This window comes from Chaetodon trifascialis, chromosome 8 (genome assembly GCF_039877785.1).
Source record: "Chaetodon trifascialis isolate fChaTrf1 chromosome 8, fChaTrf1.hap1, whole genome shotgun sequence".
Lineage (NCBI taxonomy): Eukaryota > Metazoa > Chordata > Actinopteri > Chaetodontiformes > Chaetodontidae > Chaetodon > Chaetodon trifascialis.
In genome coordinates this window covers 17831982-17852917 of record NC_092063.1, presented here as the reverse complement: position 1 = coordinate 17852917, position 20936 = coordinate 17831982, and the positions used below count along the sequence as shown (strand labels likewise).

General features: G+C 41.4%; 1 protein-coding gene across 2 annotated transcripts; it reads left to right on the top strand.

Annotated features, from left to right (window-relative positions):
• Window positions 1–1243: 1243 nt before the first annotated feature.
• pik3cd (phosphatidylinositol-4,5-bisphosphate 3-kinase, catalytic subunit delta) lies at window positions 1244–20231 on the top strand. Of its 2 annotated transcripts, none has more exons than XM_070968986.1 (23): window positions 1244–1545; window positions 2453–2627; window positions 3405–3633; window positions 4409–4641; window positions 4967–5143; window positions 6505–6660; window positions 7187–7276; window positions 8335–8556; window positions 11069–11165; window positions 11540–11670; window positions 11754–11804; window positions 11904–12071; window positions 12944–13065; window positions 13161–13304; window positions 13387–13486; window positions 13640–13806; window positions 14285–14394; window positions 14657–14735; window positions 14818–14985; window positions 16943–17066; window positions 17397–17542; window positions 17633–17765; window positions 17847–20231. In XM_070968986.1, exons 2-23 carry the CDS (start codon window positions 2487–2489, stop codon window positions 17982–17984), a joined length of 3126 nt encoding a protein of 1041 aa, XP_070825087.1. In that variant the 5' UTR covers window positions 1244–1545; window positions 2453–2486; the 3' UTR covers window positions 17985–20231. The 2 variants fall into 2 exon arrangements, with proteins under 2 accessions (XP_070825087.1, XP_070825088.1); XM_070968987.1 differs by having other exon boundaries at window positions 1416–1545; window positions 7190–7276.
• Window positions 20232–20936: the final 705 nt, after the last annotated feature.

The window sequence follows — 20936 nt, the reverse complement described above, 5'->3', positions numbered from 1 at the left end:
GGTATCTGGAAATAGAGTTAATCTAGGTCTGACTCACAAGAATTTTGAAAAGGAGATACTTCTGGTCTGTGTCAGAGCAAGTTCGACTTGTGAAACTTGAAATGGTGGAAGGAAGACAAAAGGAGCAAGTGCCTTTTTTATATGTACGCGCCAAATATTATAAGCCATTTGTATCATTTTAATAATTTGACAATGACAAACTGATGAAGCTTTCTTAATTTGATGATGATGATGATGATGATGATGATGATGATGATGATGATGATGAACATGAACTTAGGGCTGCAACAAATAATTATTTTCATTATTGATTAATCATCTTATTTTTCTTGATGAATTGATGAACCATTTTCAATAAAGTGACAATAATCTGATGTCCCAGAGCCTGATCTGATGTACTCAGTTTGTTTCATCTGACCAGTCCATCAGAACAGTCCAAATCCAGAGGAGGAGCCGAAGACAGTACATTTACTGAAGTACTGTTACAAATAAAATTTCATGTACTTGTACTTGACTTATGGGTAATGCTGTGCTTCTCACTCCACAACATTCATTTGTCAGCTATTAGGTACCTTACATACAAAAATGTGATCGTTTGTGGAATATTTATGAAATAGATTAAAAAAAAATCAGCGTCACCACCTCGGCCAGTGACAGTAGTACAATGCCATTTGGACATTCATTTATTGCTAATTACAATTAAAAATGTTATGTGTTGATCATTGTGGGACCGTTTTTCTGCTTTGAGTCCTTTTACTTTTCTGCCATTCTGCCCACTCTGGAATGTAACACTTGAAAACATCACTTCAGTAAAAGTACAGAAGTATACTGACGTTTAGTAGTGACGTTTTCAAGTGTTTTTTCAAGTCTAGTCACAGGATGTGTACATTCATATATAGATACTCAATTTACTATCAGCAACGCTTAACAATTGTTTACTTGCATTGTGAGGAGTAGATGATTTAATAAATATTTTATGGCGGAAAAAAAGCATTTAAAAGCAGCGAATCCTCACATTTCAAACATATTTCAGAAGCCAGAGCTGGCAAATATTTGACTTTTCTGTTTTAAAAATATATCAAAATAGTTTAATTTCTGACACGTGACTAATTGGTTGATTCTTTCGGCTCCTACATAAATAAAGCATTACTCATTACATAAACAAATAAATACTCAAGGCGACGAGGAACGCAGGCGGAAGTTAGAGGGAGACATTTTTACTTTCACTTCGCGCGGACTGAAGTTTTGGTGGACGGTCCCTTGGCGCGCGGGAAGCTGGACAGGCAGAGCGCAGCCGCTCAGTCCCTAACAGAGCAACAACATCACCGCATGAATGACAGCGCACTTGACCGACGCAGGGAAACACTTCGCCGCTTCACATGAGCCGAGCGTTCGGTCCGTTTGAGAAGGAGTAACAACGCCTCACCTCCGGCACAGACCCGCAGCCGACGGCGGCCTGAGAAAGACATGTCTCCGTGATGTTCTAGCCTCCATCTTCGCAGAAATACGAACCATGAGGAGATGACCGGCTTGTAGAGCTCACAGGCAAGTGTCTGCGCTAACAGGTTGGCAAGGCGTTCGCTGTGATACGGCTGCTGTATGTATGTCCAAGTTTCAGGCAAGACAGTGAGAATGTCTCGTTTTTACGGGATCGTGGCAGCAGGTGCATCTGTTTGCCCTCCTAATGCTGTTTTTTAACACGTTTCTCATTTATAATGTGTTATGTCCACACTGGACCCAAGTGTTCTAACATTGATTGAAATACAGTTTTTATTTATAGACAGCGTAAGTCAGCCTATATCTGGCGGACCAGGCAGCTCACACAGCACACAAGTTTCCTCTTACTAAAATCAATAGTGTAGAATTACTTTATGGCAAACTACTGAAGATTACACTCATGATACCGTGTTTTCTGTTTGCACAGTCAGTTGAACGGCTCTGCAGGAAATGAATATCAAAATGACACATTTTTATGTATATTTTATAGTGTGTATAATTCATTTTTTTTAGTGTGCCTTCACCTTATTTGACCTCTGAGCACTTGCTTCTGACAGAATGTGCAGTGCGTTAGGATGAACTGAAAGCATTAAACTGCAGATTATAACCTGCCAGCAGAACTCCAAAAACACATGGAAATCTTATATCAGTATTCTTAGATATGTTTTAAACAGCAGTGAAGAGATGGAGGAAGGGATCAGGTGCAAACAAGGCCCTTCAACCACAGGCTCCTGTACAGCAGCCACAGCGTCACTCATTCATTCATGTCATACACACTCATGCATGTGCTGTCTGATTCAGATTCTGTAAAGAAAAAAACATTCAGGGTACAAACAGCACATCACATAACCCGCTGCACACAGACACGTGCAGTGAGACATGTTAATGGTGGACATATTAACCCCGGCTGTGTTTCCGCTGTGTGTGGATGGCTGGCTTGTGTTCCCGTGAGCAGCGGAGGAGCTGACGGTAAATGAGAGGCCGTCACCATGCCCCCGGGGAAGTATGGGATGCAGGAGGAGTGGGAGAAGGAGGGGGACCAGGGGATCGTGATGGACTTCCTGCTGCCTACTGGGATCTTCCTCAAATTCCCTGTGTCTCGAAATGACACCATCAAAAGCATCAAAAAAGTATGTCCCCTCATATCCACATTTGGTTATCAGCAACTGCTTTTAGGGATCAGAATCAGTTTTTTTAACCACTGATACGTGATGTCGAACGTTATCATACATGTGTTTTATCTGTTAATGGATAACCGCGTTTCTGATTGACTCTGCCGCAGCTCTGATGGCCACCGTTGCGAAATGCTGCTATTATTTACAATATTTATCCAGTATGCTTTTAAGCAAATTGGTTGACTTGACATTACCTTCAGACATTAAACTGATTAAAACACCACACAGCCTCAACAATGCTTGCCTGTGCTTTTGATTCATCTCGAAGTTTTGATGCAACTGTTCGAGAAGCAGCCACAGCTTTCCTCCTCAGTGCACACGGCCAGCTCTCTGCTGAAGCAGATCTGCTGTTAAATGTGAATGTGCCAGTTTCTATGCCAACAGTTTTGCCACTTCAGGCTGTTTAATTTAGCCGTGTTAAGTAATGATACTCTTGGAGGCTGTTAAGATGATTAAGAGATTAGATGTCTTTCCAATTGGGGTAGTTCACTGGGAATTTTAGAGAATGTTCAAAAAGTGCCAGGGTCATTTTTTGCACAATAGGTTGTCATTTTGGCTCATTAGAGAAGTCAGAGTGGAAACATGTTAGTCTTAGGCAGCGCTCCAGCTTACTGTTTTCCCCAGCTTTTGCTGGTTGAGGTGCTTATGTGACCCCTCCAGAACACACTGTACACTTCAGGTCATAAACACTGCACTCCTAACCTCATGTATTGCTTTTGTCTCTGGTTTCAGATGGTTTGGAGAAACGCCAGAAGCGAGGCCCTCTTCAGTGCCCTGGGCGATCCTGACGCATACGTCTTCACCTGCATCAACCAGACAGCAGAGAGGGAGGAACTGGAGGAGGAATCCAGGCGTATCAGCGACGTGCGGCCCTTCATGTGCGTTCTGAGGCTGGTGGCGAGGGAGGGCGACCGAGTGGAGAAACTCACCAACACCCAGATCAGCCTGTTGATTGGCAAAGGTCAGCGGCATCCTTCTCTAATAGAGCTGAGCTGCTAATAGAGGTGCAGTCGGGCCATACAGGTTTTTGGTGGATAGCAGTATTGTTGTGCAGCTACTGAGTATAAGATAAGAATTAGCGTTCTGTCATTGTCAAAGCAAAGGTGGGAGTCACATAGGTTTCTGTCAGAGGCAGAGCTGCTGGTTTCTAATTTCTTCAACCATGCAAACAGAAGAATCGATTAATATATTGAATACAATAATGAAGTGAAATTAAATGTAATTTTGGACCGAGTCAATTTTTTGGTTCACTTCATTATTGAATTTGAAATTGTGTTCATGTTAGCAGTTTTCTGTTTCCCACTAGCCAATCAGGAAGGTGAACCATTCTCAACCCTGCATACAAAACTCTGATTAGTTCTGTGGTTTTTCCAACCAGAGGAGGAACCATCACAACAAGCAGCAGCACTAGAATGGATGAAAAAAAGACGACTGACAGTGATTCAGAGGTCTGAGACTGAACAAGGCTAGAAATGATCCTATTGGCGGAGTTAAAGCCTTAATGACCAAAATCTAATTCAATGCATATGTAGTGTATTTATCTTATATTTTCTTTTGCCTTTCTGACCAGGCTTCAGTTCAGGCAGTCAGAAAAGCTGTAGATTTATTCTTCTTTAAGTTTCAATTAATGAAAACATGGCTCTCAGAAAGATCTGCTAAATGTTTGTATTACAAACAACTTATTACTTTTAACTTTTTTTTTTTGTTTGTTTGACATTTTAATTCCGATTTTTCAGGTCTGCATGAGTTTGAAGCCCAGAAGAACCACGAGGTGAATGAGTTTCGGACTAAGATGCGTTCATTTTGTGAAGAGAAAGCCCAGGAGCGGCAGATGTTGCCGTGGCAGCAGTGGATGGAATACAGCTACCCATGTGACCTGGAGCCATGCTGCTCTCCGCCGGAGCGTGGGAGCGTGAAGTCAAAAAACACCAAGAAGATTTTCATCAACGTCAAGTTTGAGGCTTGCGATGTGAGTGGATCTGCTGTTTTGTATGAGTCACATTTGTGAAGGTTGTTAAGACAAATCAAATCAAGTGTTATGGTATGATGGGGCAGCACACATCGAGCACAACAGCTTTGATTGGAAAAACTGTGGTTCCACCTTGTGTCGACTAATTGTGGAGGATGATTTTAAGTAAGTGTGAGCACCTTTGGAAATCCCCCTCCCACACCACAAACACCACTTTCAAAACATCACACGGGAGCAAAATCCACAGACGTGAAAGCTGCGTTTTGTGTGTTTTTCTGTAAAGCCAGCCCTTTTATTTGCCTTAAGTTGTCTGTGGTTCTCGCAGGAAAGCTTCATGCTGCAGCAGGACCCCCAGGAACTCCCGGTGACTCTGATGAGGAGCGCCCTGAAGAAGAAGGCCACTGTCTTTCGCTCTGTGCGTCAGGAGCCCGAGGACTACACCCTGCAGGTCAACGGGAGGTGGGAGTTCATCTATGGGAAACACCCCTTCTGCCAGTTCAAAGTGAGTGACTGCAGTAACAGCATCTTGGTGGTTTGTGTGGTCCTACATGGGTCATTTTAACATGAGGCAAAGAAGCATCTTTGGCAGCAATTACAGCCTTGAGTCTACATGGATAATATGAAGCTTTGCACATTTGGACACTTCAGTTTGGCTCCTCCTTTGTAAAAAGTTGCCTGAAGCTGTTGAATGACAACAGCTTCTGTTTGACCATTTGGGCATCAGAGCTTTATCTTTATATTTGGGGTTGCTGCTGGAAAATAGATATTTTCTCAAGACTCAGCTGTCTTTCAGAATTAAACCGGTTTACCTCCTTGATATTTGCAGGAAAGCATCCCCACAACCCTGACACTTCATGGTTGTGATGCAGTTTGTGGTGTTTTTATTATGCGAAACAGTGATTAGTATGGCGAGCAAAAAGCTCAATTCTGGTCTCCTCACATCAGGGAATCTTCTTCCCCTTTTTTTGGAGGCTCCCACATGCCTCCAGGCACAAATGAGTCCGGATGTCACATGAATGTTTTCCAACTGTGGCTCTGTTTTGTTGCCATAGAGCTGTGACTCGCAAAGCAAATGGGCTACTTGATGAGCTGCCGTTGGCTACTTGCTGGGCTCCCTCATGAATGTCCTACTCATGTGGACACTCAATTCTGGAGGACACAACTGTGCCATTTTTTTGTGATTGACCTAACTGAGGAATATTCAGTGCACTGGACATTTGTTGTCAAAAAACTGACTAACCAGTGATGTGACATGATGATTTTTTAGGTGTCATGGTGAGCAGGTAAATACTTCAGCAGTCGATTAACTGTACTTGATATCGATACATTTGTAGACATTTTTTCACTTTGCTATTAAATATTCCCTTTAGGTTGATCTGTGTCGAAATGCCTATTTACACACAATCAAACAGAAAAAAGCCCAACAATCATGAACACTTGTTTCAGGCTCTACAGCTTTTATATCTCAGCAAATGTGGAAGATTTTCTCTTCTGTGTTGTTTGTCTACATGCTGCCTGTGATGGCCCATAATAGCTGAAATGCTTGTCAGATCAGGAGTGGAGTCAGTCAAGGTTTTCATGACAGGAGACCCCAGTGTTGATTTGAAACTCCAGCGACCTGCAGGGGTGACTCATATCTGTCTAGCAGCCCTGCAGAAAAGAACTGCTTCCATCCACACATAATGAGATTTGGGCTGCATTAACCTACAGCAAATGAACAGCCTCCAGGAGTTAACCAGTGCTATCAGAACACTGCCAGATATCTGTGGGTCAACTGACTGATGGCTGTACCAGTAAATAAACAAAAAAAACCTCTCTTTCTGTCCCCTCCTGTTGTCTGTCTCTGTCTTTTTTCTATGCCAGTACATTTTCTCCTGTTTGAGAAATGGCCAAAACCCTCATCTAACCATGGTGCACCACTCCACCATCCGCAAATATCAGGAGGAGCAGGGCAGAATGTACAGCCAGTTGTACAAGAGCCGCTCCTTGTCCAGACCTCCTCCCCTGCCCCTGAAGAAGGTAAGAGGTCAGCGAGTGGACGTCTGTCATTAACAGGGCTTTCCCTCTCCTCCATCTCCCCCTCCTCATCGCCGTTGTCCCTCAAGCCGACCGTGGACTTTGTCACACTTGAAACATGCTGTGCAACACGATGTGGATAATTTACACTCGACACTTGCTTGCACTGACTGTAGCTTGTTCGCTAATTGAATGCTATTATGTATTCTTAAGCTTTTTACTAAATTGAATGACGCACAAATCAGAGCTATGAGCAGTAAAGAACAAGATGACATGTTTTTCAGACTTAATCAAAGTACTTTGAAGAGCCTTTTGTCAGTTTCTACCAGCTTCAACGTTTGTTCCCCTTTTTTTTTAACTTTCTTTTGGCAGTATACATTGTTGAGTTTCTATCTTTTGACATGTTGCCAAACAGGAAATTGTAGCAACTATTTCATGCCTTGGGAATTGTGAATGGCATGAATGCAGTTTTAATGTGAAGAATGGGAGGGAAAAAGTTGATTTCCTTTCTTCTGACTCCTTCCTACAGCAGAATACCTCCTCTCTGTGGTCCATCAATGAGCCTTTCTACATTCACCTGCTGCAGGGCAGCCGAGTCAATGCAGACGAAGGAATGAAGGTCGGTGTGGTTTTGTGTGGGTTTTTTTTCTCACTTTGCTGCTCAATGAAGTGTGGCATACACTTGTTTACCAATATCTCAATTTCAGTTGTACGAACGGTGGGGCTGACATGTAAATGACAAGGGGTCACATGGTCCAGACCGCACGTTTCCCATAACTCATCAAGGCGGTTGGTTAAAACTTCAAAACAGGAAGTGGGGAGGGCCTATCTGATTTTTATGTCTCATTCTGAGGCCTAGATTCTAAGAAAAAAGACAGACTTCTTGCTGTCTCTCGCTTTCAATGCGCTTCTTTTTTTGAAGGCGATGCATGCGTGTTGTTACTACTGCAGGCAGACCCTAACCTGTGTTCAAATTTGATGAAAGTGTCAGTCTTTATTCAATTCAAGATGTTTGCCTGTAAATGACTGGCAAATGCATGTAGACATATCCAGTGAGACAGCATATTCAGTTTTTTCATGTCTTTTTTTTTTTCTATTTTTTTCAACCAATTTGACAAAGACAAGAAAAGAGTGAGAGCACACGTAGGGAACTCTGTTAATGTGTGTCTGTGTTTGTGACTCAGTTTCATAACTAACTCTGTTACGGTTTAGATGGGTTATTAAGTGTAAGTGCACTTCCGGCTGCTGCCTTAGAGCACATCATGACGGATGGTGAATTTGTCCTGTCACATAATTATCAGTCATGTCTGCAGTTGGCAGGCAAAGGTTTGAAACACAGCCTGGGGGAGACCAGCCACTCATAGATTTTATAAATATAGATTCAGACTATCTTGATTTGCCAAAAGGCAGGAGCTTAATGGTCGCACAATATTGAATTTTGACTCCTGTGGTTGTTTGTCATTTGTGATGGCGAAGGCATCGCCACCTGCTTACATTATGAATGTGTAGACCCTCTGACTCATAGCCTGAGTGACACAGGAAACTCTGAATCATCAAGTGAAGTCTGTCAATCTTCCACAAAAAAATCTCCCTCACACAAGCACTAAACTCTTCAACTTACAAATCACATATCATGGCTTCATCTAATCACTCCTGTGTGTGTGTTTCCCCATCCAGCTGGTGGTGCAGGCTGGTCTCTTCCATGGCAGCGAGCTGCTCTGTAAGGTGGTGACAAGCTCGGAGGTGGCGGTGTGCTCTGAGCCGCTGTGGGATCAGAAGCTGGAGTTTGACATAAACGTGGCTGACCTGCCTCGCATGAGCCGCCTGTGCTTCGCTCTATATGCTGTCATTGAGAAAGCCAAGAAGCCCAGAGGCACCAAAAAGAAGAATAAGAAAGCGGTGAGTCTGCCAGAAACTCATGGCGTTTTCAGGCCGCAGTGTACAACTTATGATTGAGTAGGCGAGTGTTTGGGCTGGTGGGTGTGAATTTGTTAGCAAGCACAAACAGATCTGTTTCCTCTCTAGTGTGTAGCGTGCATAGTCAGTGTGTGCTGTGTGGGTGTGTTTTGCTGCTGCGTCTGGTTGTGCAAGTGTGTTCAGTGGCAAGGCTGCGGTTAACATTTCATCCGCTTCAACTCTTTTATCTGTACATCACACTAAGGAAGGAAGGAATTGGCAAACATTTTCAAGGAATTCTAAATTCATCTTTACAGTCACCATTTGTATCGGCAGCACGGTTGCCCACATCTTTTATTTTACTTCTCCCCTTTAAGGCCAGTCCTGGGGACAGTTTAGAGTGGAGGCCGAAAACCTGTCCAAAGCAATTTTCTGCTACTCAAGGTTCAAGTTCTTTACTGTCATCACCACAACAGTTACAGTGAAGCAGTTGTTGGCCATAAAAGGCTTAGTTGTCAGGCTCCCTCATACAAATATGAAGAGAAAAGCAAGTCACATAAGTTAAATTAAATTCTAAGATGTATAAAGTAGTGCAGAAGTACAGGAATGAAATATAATTAAATAAATGATAGTAATGTAGTAAATGTATGTACGTAATGAGAACAGGGGTAGTAATATGCACATAAATCTATTTCAATAGCAACAGCATGTAAAGAAATCTGAAAATTAATAATTATATATGTGTGTGTGTGTGTGTGTGTGTGTGTGTGTGTGTGTGTGTGAGTGTGAGTGTAAACAGTAAGTAAGACGGTTTTTGAAATTACATGAAGCACTTGTAGATGCAAATATGCAGATTATACTCAAGACATACAAGACTGTCATCAGCATAAAAAAGTTTGTCCGTGTTGAAACAGTATACAGTATAGTGGATGAAGAATGGAACCTTGTGGCTACTGTGTTGATCACGAACTACTATTATTTCTCAAGCTAAAAAAGCCAAACATTTGATGGTTCCAGTTCTCAAATGTGAAGATTTGCTGTTTAATATCACTGCAAACTGAGTATCTTTTTTGGACTTTTGACTGGACAAAAGAAGCAATTTTAAGGCTCTGTGAAATTGTGAAGGGCATTTTATGCAAAATTATTCATCAGGAAATAATAAAAATCAATAATAGAAAATTATTATTGGTTGTAGCACTAACTACATTATGAAGTTAACAAATAAAATGTTACTTTATGCCACTATTAGATAATAATATGCCAATATTGGTGTACTGAGTTGAAGGATTTGCCCTCCTTTTAATATTTACTTTTGTTTTGTTTTTTTTGTTTTTGTTTTCTTTTTTATCCTGTTTTATGCATGAAACTACAATAACAGTAGTACTCTACTGTTTTGAAACACAGACCCACTGACTGTACACTGACAGTGAACAGTGAACAACAGCAAATTCCCTTTTTGCTGCAGCTGTGGGCAACATGTTTTGGGCGAACCTCTCAATAACGTTGCCCAGGTGGGTTTTCCGAGCATCAGGCCACTTCTGCTTTCTGAGGCACTTCTCTCTTCTTTTGCCCGGAAGAGAAGTCCTGCAGACAGAAGCCAGAAAGACTGACGGAAGTTGAACTATTTTAGCCGCTCTTATTTACATGCAGTATCTCTTTTTTTAGCCGGGTGCATTTAGCCTCATTGTGTTGTAAGTTATTTTTCTGCTGACCTCTGGCTGCCTTATAACTTTAACATCAGCTGCAAAGCACTTTGCTTCACATTTTATTATTTAACACAATGAATTACAGTGTAAGATAAAGGTTGAGGAACATGTGTGTCTTTAAAATATTAAAGTTTTTTTTTTTTTAGTTGTCGACTGATACGTGTTTTTCAAGGCTCGATGCCTGTGACCGAGACCATGTTGTGTGCACTTGACAACAGCATCGTTCTGTTTCTGAGAGAGGACGAAAATGTGTTAACTCACATAAATAAATAGAAAATAAATAAACAATGTTTGTGCGCACAGTAGCACCTAGCAGCATCTCTTTGATTTTGGTCCCAATATGGTTGTCTGAAGTGTCTGCAGACATTTTTTAATCAGCCTCATGAAGGCAGGAATTAACCAACTGATTAATCAGCCTGCCGCTATTTGTTAATGTTATTTGATTTGAATTAAGATGGCCTCTAAAATAGAACAGGTGTTACACAAGAGAGATTTCATAATTCAGTACATTTCACAATAATTGATGTAAATTCTTATCACATATTACATATTTTTCCTTTTTGGCAGCTTTGAATGTGGGGATAGATGTTCAAATAGATATAATCTCACAAATTACCACAAACCTTTGTATGTATTTAGCTTTTTTTTATTTAACTAAGTGAACAGACTTTGTTGTAACTGATCAAACCTTGTCACTTTGATTGAAAATTAGAGCACTCTTTATCCCTCTGGGTTCCTTTGATTTTACTGAATGCAGATGGTCTTGAAAGCAAGTCAACAAACCTAATCCTTCCTGTCCCTCTCCTCAGGATTGTCCGATAGCCTGGGTGAACACCATGGTGTTCGACTACAAGGACCAGCTGAAGACTGGGGAGTTCCTCTTGTCCACTTGGCCATCTGTTCCTGGTATTTTCAGCCTTGCCTCCTCTTACATCTCCTCCTCTTCCAAAGCACCTCACATATTATCAGCCTCCTCCGCAGCACCTGGCAGCACACAATTAGGACTGAAATACCCAAAGTGGCATGTGTCACCATCAAAACCCCACATATTCACTCATTAAGTGTTTACTGATGCGCAAAGATAGCCTTTTTTAAGATGTGGAAATGACTGTTTGTTGATGTCAAACACATAGCTATAAACTAGGGATACGTGTTTGTTCAGTCTGGCTGTAGCGTTACATGATTTTATCTTTCTCTGCAATGAGTTTAACACTTCCTGTATCACTTTTAGAGACAGTAGAAGCATCTACGAAGTTCATGCATGACATTTTTAATCACAGATGACAAAGGTGACCTGTTGAACCCGATGGGAACAGTCGAGAAGAACCCCAATGTGGACAGTGCTGCCGGGCTTCTCATTCGCTTCCACAACATCCGGCCACATCCTCTCTATTACCCTCCACTTGACAAGGTACTGATTCTCAAAAAGCTGTATTTGAGGATATACTGAAATTTGGATTTGTATTACAGTCAAAAATCCTCATCTTCTTTCAGATAAGTGATGTGGAGAAGAATGGTGATGCAGCTATTGCCACAAAAGAAGAGGTAAGACTTTCTACATCTCACATTTTACAGTCCTCACACTCACTTTTTGCTGAGCACATATTTTATGAGTATGTTTTGGGGTTGTTTTTCTCTCTTTAGTACATGAAACTAAAAGAAATCATGGACAACAAAAACTACACAGAGTTTTTCGAGGACGAGAAGGAACTCCTGTGGAAGCTTCGAGGAGAAGTCCGTGAGCGTTATCCTGAAAGTCTGTCCAAGCTGCTCCTCATCACCAAGTGGAATAAGCGTGAGGACGTGGTTCAGGTATCTCTATGATCATTTTTGTTTTTCTCAAGTGTCTGTATACCTCTGTGGAAATGTTTGCCTAGCACACAAAACACTTGGAAAATAGATATAGAATAGAAAATACATTTAAGTCATGTGTTGGTGGTTATTTCTAGCTTTCTAGCCACTAATGGTGTATGTCATGCTAAACAATCCCACTGTCATTAGCTGTAGCTAATAAAGTTTTTTTTATTTATTACAATTAATGCAACAGTGTTTGAGCTAATAAATCCATTGATTTAGTCCATAAAATGTTAGAACAAGACTAAGAATAAGAGTGTACACTAGGGCCAAGCTAGTGCATTTAGCTTAGTTTAGCATGTTAGCATGCTAACATTTGCTGAGGCTGAATGTCATTAGTTGTGCAGCAATTTCATTGTGAACCAAAAATGTGAACCTCACGCAGGTGCTAGAGTAAGTCAGGGGATCACCAAAGATACTGCACAGACCAGTTAAGCTAGTACTAGAGTGGCTAAGAACTAAAAATATTTAGCACACTTCTCAAGAGTCCAAGGTGACAACCATGAACTTGCATATTTTGTCCAACCAACAGCCCCAAACCCAAAGATATTTAATCAACAGTTGTACACAGCAGAGAATAAAGCAGCACATTGTCACACTGGAGCAAGTGTTTTTTCTTGATAAGTTATCAAACAATTAATCAATAGTAGTAGTAGGAGTAGTTGCTGATTAATCTTTTAAGCACAACCAACTAGCAAATGTCTTGAAAAGGTTTTTGAACTAGAAAGGCAGCACACTGAAACACTCAGACCTCCTGACAAGTTTAATCTGTCATCAAGCACATGAGAGTTGTGATTGTTCTCACTGTGGTAGAAATGTGCTTCTCTCAGATGGTGAGTTTACTGAGGAACTGGCCGGACCTCCCTGCCATCCACGCCTTGGAGCTCTTAGACTACAGTTTTCCCGACCCAGCCGTGCGTTCTTTCACCATCCGATGCCTCAGGAAGCTCAGGTACACACACACACGTTCATGTGTTTGCTCGTCTCTATTTAGCATTTTGTGTTTTAAAAGCTTGATCGTTAATGGGACATTTTCTACACACACAGTGATGATGAACTGCTCCAGTACTTAATCCAGCTGGTCCAGGTCTTGAAGTACGAGTCCTATCTAGACTGTGACCTTGCCACTTTCTTGCTGGAGAGGGCTTTGTCCAACAGGAGGATAGGACACTTTCTTTTTTGGCATCTAAGGTGAGACATAGTCCAGCACAAATAACAAGACTGAGCACATCTGCAGCTTTTTGTGTGACTGGACAACCTGTGTTCATTGAAGGTCAGAGATTCACGTGGCGTCTGTGAGTTTGCGTTTTGGCCTGATTCTGGAGGCCTACTGCAGAGGAAACATCTGCCATATCAAGCTCTTAACCAAACAGGTAATCTCTCTCACACACACAAACACACACACACACACACACACACACACACACACACACACACACACACACACACACACACACACACACACACACACACACACAGAAATGTGCGAGTTTGTGTCTGTGCTAAATCTTACCTGTCCCGCACAGAACGAGGCTCTGGGCAAGATGAAGGCTCTGAGCGACTTTGTCAAGTCCGGCTCCCAGAAGATGACAGTGGATGACCTGAAGCTGTGTATCAGACAGGAGTCCTACCTGGAGGCCCTGTCAGACCTGCTGTCACCACTCAACCCCAGCATCATCCTCACTGAGATCTGGTTAGTGCAGACACACACACACACACACACACACACACACACACACACACACACACACACACACACACACACACACACACACACATAATTGGATTTTCTGGTGCAGTTTTGGTCCCTTTCTGGGTTTACTGAATTACAAAATAATACATTTATGCAGCATATTGACAAATGAACCTTTAGTTGTTGCAGCACCAGTAGAGTTTGGTTTATTTTAAATTCTACTGTGTGCCATCTTACACTTATTTCTTACTGCTAAAACACTCATATATGAAGATTTTTTTTGTTCTGTCCTCAATGTGTTCATCTTCATCTGCTTCAGCAGTGAAATTTCCCCATTTCCTGCAGTGGCCCTCAAGGAAGGGAGTATTTTGTAAAAACGGGCATTTTCTCAACATTCAAGTACATTCTGTCCTCAGTCTATGAACCCGACACAGTTATAATGATCATGTTCTGATATGAGTGTGTGTTGCCATTGCAGTGCAGAGAAGTGCAGGTTTATGGACTCCAAGATGAAGCCACTCTGGTTGATGTATAAGAACCCCGGGGCTCAAGGAGACATGATGGGCATCATCTTCAAGAACGGAGATGGTGAGATGCAGCACATGTTCACATACATGAGCCATACAGTGTCAGGATTTAAGCTGTAGTTGACTTCAGTTTAGCACAAAAGCAATCTGCTAAAGAGTTAAGATACATACAAGGACAGTACATTAAAATGCACCAGAGAGATAAACACATCAGGAAGGTTTAGAAAGGGACGTCACCTAAGTTCAAAAAGACGGAGGTGAGAAGTCAAACAGTCATACCTCACTTCACAATGGAATGAAGGTCTTTATGTTTTAACCTTTAGATCTTCGACAAGACATGTTGACCCTCCAGATGATCCAGCTCATGGAGAATTTATGGAAGAAAGAAGGCCTGGATCTCAGGTATAGCAGCAGCTGTGGATGTTTTGCACACAGAACTCCTCTAGACCAACCTAATGCTGTTCATTTCACCCCACACTCACAGGATGATCCCATATGGCTGCTTGTCCACTGGGAACAAGATGGGGCTCATTGAGGTGGTAAAAAACTCCGACACCATTGCCAATATCCAGCGTAACAGCAGTAACAGTGCCGCCACTGCTGCCTTCAACAAGGACGCCCTGCTCAACTGGCTCAAATCTAAGAATCCTGAGTGAGTGTGATGATTGATGGTTGTCCATTATATGCACTCCAAACACTGTTCAAAGCCACACAGTTTCATCCATCAGTCCATTTCTTGCATAGCGGCAGGCGTTTGCAAAGCTACCCAAATGGCCTTTTCCCCAGTAACTTTCTCGTTGGGGGATCCCCAAGCGCTCTGTCGTAAGCTTCGTCCCAGATAAATACTGTATGTTTGCTAGTTCCAGTGTGTTCACCCACATAAGATGTAGAGTCAAGTTTACTTTAGAAGGTTTGTTGTGTGTGTGTTGAGAAACCTTATTGCTCCACAATGTAATGCACAACAGAAATGTAAGAGCAAGCCACAGCTGCAACCAAACTGGTGGAACGTTAGCTCCATAGACATTTCGTAAAACAAAAGTAAAATATTAAATCTGCAGAAAAAAATTACTGCACTTGCTCTATGTGAAGTTTGTGAACTTGACAACAGGCATTAACAAATTGCACATTGAAGTGCATCGCAAGATTCGTGAAACATCCATCCATCCATTGTCTATACCGCATTTCCCTTTCGGGGTTGCTGGAGCCTATCCCAGCCATCGACGGGGTACACCCTGGACCGGTCGCCAGTCGATCGCAGGGCACAAAACCATTCACACTCACACCTAGGGGCAATTTTACAATCAACCAATTAACCTAATGAGCATGTTTTTGGTCTGTGGGAGGAGGCCGGAGTGCCCGGAGAGAACCCACGCGTCCACGGGAAGAACATGCAAACTTGACACAGAAAGGCCCCGCCCGACCCGCGAATCGAACCGGCAACCTTGTTGCTGTGAGGCATGCGCACTACCTGCTGCGCCACCGTGCAGCCGATTCGTGAAACAACGAGAGTAAAAGTGCACCAACTTAAGCACTTAAAGTATTATACAGGTGGAAATTGAAACGAAGTGAGGTGTAAAATTGGTCGTATTTAATGAGAAGCTACAATTGCTAACAAATACTACACATTCATAACACATAACATTCTTAAAATATTTGATTCTACATTATAGTGTGTTACAACCATTTATTAAATATTTATGTAACACCATTAAACAATGTTAAAAAGGTAAAAGCTTCAAATTCCAGATGAAGATCCCAAGGTACTTTTACAGATTTTCATCTTTTTTTAAATATCATGTAACGTAATTCAGTCATGTAATTCAATGCAGTAACAAAAACTTTGTCCAGGTATTATTGTGATAATATAAGCATTATATACTGTGGCTTCACGTGGACACACGGGCACAGAGTATGTAGGTGGTTTTTCCTTGACATTACGGAGAAGCTTCTTTTGTCCTTCTGCGATCTATAAGTTGTATGCTTTAAGAGTGCTCTCTGGATGTCTGCGTATGCGTTTTGAATTGTTTACTTCAAAGTATTTATTGTGCGCAGCATTTTCAAACCATGACAGATCAACATAAAAGTGCAGGGGCGACTACAGATTCAGGAGCATTAAATGAGAGTAGATTTTTATTTGGTGCCAGACAGTCTGAAGGTCTTGTCTATTCTAAAAGCTCCTTGAAGAGAGAGGACCATTCAGTGTAATGAATAAGGCTTTGTACGTCATATTGGCAAGACAGGCCCAGCTGACTGCACGACAGAACAGAAAGGTAATTAGCCTGAAATGTTGCAGCACTCGAAACGGAGTGGAGATAATTAGTAAAAGCCTGACACAGTCAACCCTCTCCACGTCTAGACCGTGAAAGGACGTGACGGTCAATCATTAATCGGCCATAGGAGCTCTTCTGTGAATATTTCATACAGCAGTGAGGACATTCTGCCACATGACTGTGTGTGTGTGTGTGTGTGTGTGTGTGTGTGTGTGTGTGTGTGTGTGTAGTAGCAGCTTTGCAGGTCATATGACAAAGACGAGAAGTATAAATGTACTGTAAGAACAAAACCCACTCACGCTTTGCTTCCTCGTTTCTCTGATCTTTTTTTGTCACCAGGGACAAACTTGATCAAGCAATAGAAGAGTTCACTCTGTCCTGTGCTGGCTACTGTGTAGCTACTTATGTCTTGGGCATCGGAGATCGTCATAATGACAATATCATGATCAGGGAAACTGGACAGGTACCGTGATCTTTTTCATCTAAGGAAACGACGACATCTACCACAAGAGGGCTCAGCCTGACTTTACTGGTGCTCAGTGTAGTGCCTTTCACTGCTGAAAGTTTGAAAAACATAAATTATTCTTCCCTTTGAAGTGTAATACTGATTGGTATGTCAAGAGTTTCCAATTAGCCAAGAGCCTTAATGATACTTAGTTGTGACTTTTAATGTGTTCCCAGTCAGATTAGAAGGTCATTGTGCGGTGAAATCCTTCTGGTCACTCACCAGTTAGTCGGTCTTGAAGAAATGTGACTGTGGACTCAAGAAGTCATTTTCATCTTTGCTTCTCAGCTCTTCCACATTGACTTTGGGCATTTCCTGGGCAACTTCAAGCGGAAACTCGGCATCAACAGGGAGCGCGTGCCTTTCATCTTGACTTATGACTTTGTCCATGTGATCCAGCAAGGAAGGACGAACAACAGTGAGAAGTTTGAGAGGTACCAGATTTCTCTATCCATCTGTTTCCTGATCTGGGATTCTGTTCACATATTTTATAATCAATCTTTGATTATTGCATCCGTGTTCAGGTTCAGGGAGTACTGTGAGCGGGCCTATAAGATCCTGTGTAGGAACGGGACGCTGTTCGTCAACCTCTTCGCGATGATGAAGGCAGCAGGACTTCCAGAGCTCACTTCCTTCAAAGACATCCAGTATCTAAAGGTATGCAACAACGATGATGAGGATGAGGATGAGGAGGATGATAGTAAAGTTAACAATGTGTTGGTTTCTTGTTTTCAAAAGGACTCTCTAGCTTTGGGCAAATCGGAGGAAGAGGCACTGAAGAATTTCAAAGTGAAGTTCAACGAAGCTCTGCGGGAGAGCTGGAAGACGAAGGTCAACTGGATGATGCACTCCCTGGCCAAAGATAATAGACCTTGAAGAACACCTGACCAAGAGAACCTGGAGGCCGACCAAAAATGATGGATTTTAACTCATGAAGATAAAAGGAAGGAAAACACAATCAAATATTTTACTTTATTAAGAGAATTCAAAGACACTCAGCAAATGTTTACATCAGACTGGCCTGTCTGTGGTACATAACGACTAAGCGGAGGCTTCCAAAGACAGTGATATGATCGTGGAACATCATCAACACACAGATATTTTCACAATGAAGGAAATCCATCACACTCATCTTTCTCCCGCCAAACAGTGGAATGCCTTTGCCTTAAGGAAATATCAACAAGTCAGAATTATGCTTTGATGTGTTAAAATCACCACTTGAAAACGACCTGCTCGCGCAAAAGTGTCATGAATCACTGAAACACAAGCGGAGACCGAGAGTTCCTCTCACCGACGACTCACTCAGCAGGGAGCGAACTGCAACCAAACATTATGATGACTTCAAGTTTCACCTCAAGTCCTCTGTAAGGTTTACAACCCTGGATGGCTGTCTCGTTTCCTCTCATTTCTCAACAGCCTTTTTGCAATTGTGTCTTTTTATTTTGTTGTATTTTATTTAATTTGGTAACTCTGAAGTACTTGTACAAAGCCATGAAGGAAATTTTGAAAACATGTGTTTGACTGCTGTATCACTTATTGATGTGTAATATTGCCTTGAAGTACAGTATGTTGCCTTTGTAGTGCCAGTAGACAGGAAGCATTGTAACATTTACAAATTACTGTAAGAGGAGAAAATGTTCTTTAAATGGGACCTTTATTTTGATAACATCCCAGTGTACCAGGCTGCGTTACCCAGCAGACTCTTACCAAACAGCTATATGCATTAAAGGAATGATTTGACGTTTTGGTAAATGTGCTTATTTGCACCTCTGATTAACACATTGTACCTTGTTTGTTTAATCTGCAGAACTGTGTAACTACAGGTTACAGTTTTATTATGTTATGTGCTGAGCAAACACAAAACCCCCTGAAAACCACAGCTTCTTAGAGATGCTGGTACAGGTGTAGACAGATTGCAGATTGTTTTTACCTTTGGACAGAGTCGGGCTACCATTTCCTGTTGTTTCCAGTCTAAGCTAAGCTTAGCTTTCTCCTGGCCCCCGCATCATTATACATACATACATACATACATACATACATACATACATACATACATACATACATACATACAATTTATTATATAAAACCATATTTAACAGGCAAATACACTGTAAGAGTGGTATCGCTTTTCTCATCTTACTCTCAGAAAAAAAGCAAAAATGTGCATTTTCCCAAAATGTCAAACTATTCCTTTAATAACTACCATTAGCAAATGAAAAAGAAATGATCTCAGCCATGAGTCAAAGCTATCATATAACTGTCTGGTCAAAGGATCAGACAAAATAATGAATATATGAGGCATTAAGAACCAAATACATAAATAATCTGTGGACTCGTATAAGCCATGGACTTGTGGTTGTGTTTCTCAAAATGTGATGCTGTACACATAGTCCTTTTGAAAGTGTAAATCTGGACCATGTGTGCTATCTCTGATAATGCAGTCTGTGTGTGTGTGTGTGTGTGTGTCTCTGTGTGTGTCTGTTATTTTCTAATATTTAAGTTATACACTGTGTAATTCCCATTACATTTTTGAACTGATGTGCCAGGTGCCATGAAAGAGATTCCATGCTTGCAATGTCAAACACCTCTATATTTTGACATATCTAATGCCGTGCAGAACGGCATTTGTCGTGTGCTGTAGGATTTCATTTTATCGTGCGTTCAGAGTATTTTGCATACTGCACATCTTTCTGTCACTCCTGCAAGGAAGATGATTTGCTTTTTCAGAGCCTTTTTATTTTGCATAGCAGTTAAAATGATCTGTACCGTTTGTATGAGTCTCTGTGCGATGATGACTTTTACACAAGAGCAAGTGCGGCTGTAGATTACACAGCAAGAAGATTTAAAAGCTACTGAAATATTCACTGTGGAATAGACTTTAAATATGAGTCATCAGTGTCCGTCAGCATGGGCTCAGCTAAACACTGCTGCTTTAAGCTGCGTCAAGCCAGGAGGAGTGAGTCTACTGAGTTGACGGGCTGTTTTTGCAAGTTGTAAAATGTACCGTTGTTTCCTTGTGAATTGATTGTAATTCATGAATTCTGTCAAATGGTACAAATTGTTTAAGTTTCAGGCCTCAGTTTCCTGTGTGCAGCTAAGACAGATAAATTCCCCTGACCTGTCCTTCATCTGCATCCTGTTTTTACTTTTGTTTCACTTGCTGTCTGGAGGGAAGCGTGCACTCAGTTGAAAATTTGCAACAGCAGAGCGCACTGAGGCTAAGCCAAGCCTTGTGTTAACTTTAATATCCACCTATTTCATGCATCTTGAAAAAGGCTGATTATGGATGAAGGCCAGAGCCACCAAAGTCCCCTCTTTTCCATTTTCCTTTTCCTGAATAATAATGGTCACCAGCACAAGTTAGTGGGAGGTCACACTTCACAAAAACATGTCCCCCCCACCCCACCCCACCCCTTAACTAATGTGTGGAAAATAATAATCCAGTTTTTAGACAGTAACATCTGGAAGTACAATCTCTTTATAAATGAACAGAAGAAAGAATAGCTATAATGCTGTGATTGTTCTCAGTGTGTTTTTTCTCTTTATTTAATACATCATCAATACACAAGACAAGTGAACATACTGTATCCTAAGGTGGAGAGATAACAGACTTATTATCTGTATTGTGTGTCATTGTATATGTTTTGATCACTTTCCTATTACGAGAATAAGACATAGCATCAGAGAAGGATATGTATTCAGATATATATTTTGGTAGGTATATGTAGTTTGATATTGAGACAATCAATTTATTTCTTACAGAGCAGTCAGAAAAACAAAATGACAGAAATACATAAAGACAAAAAATAAGAATCTGCAAATTGGAGA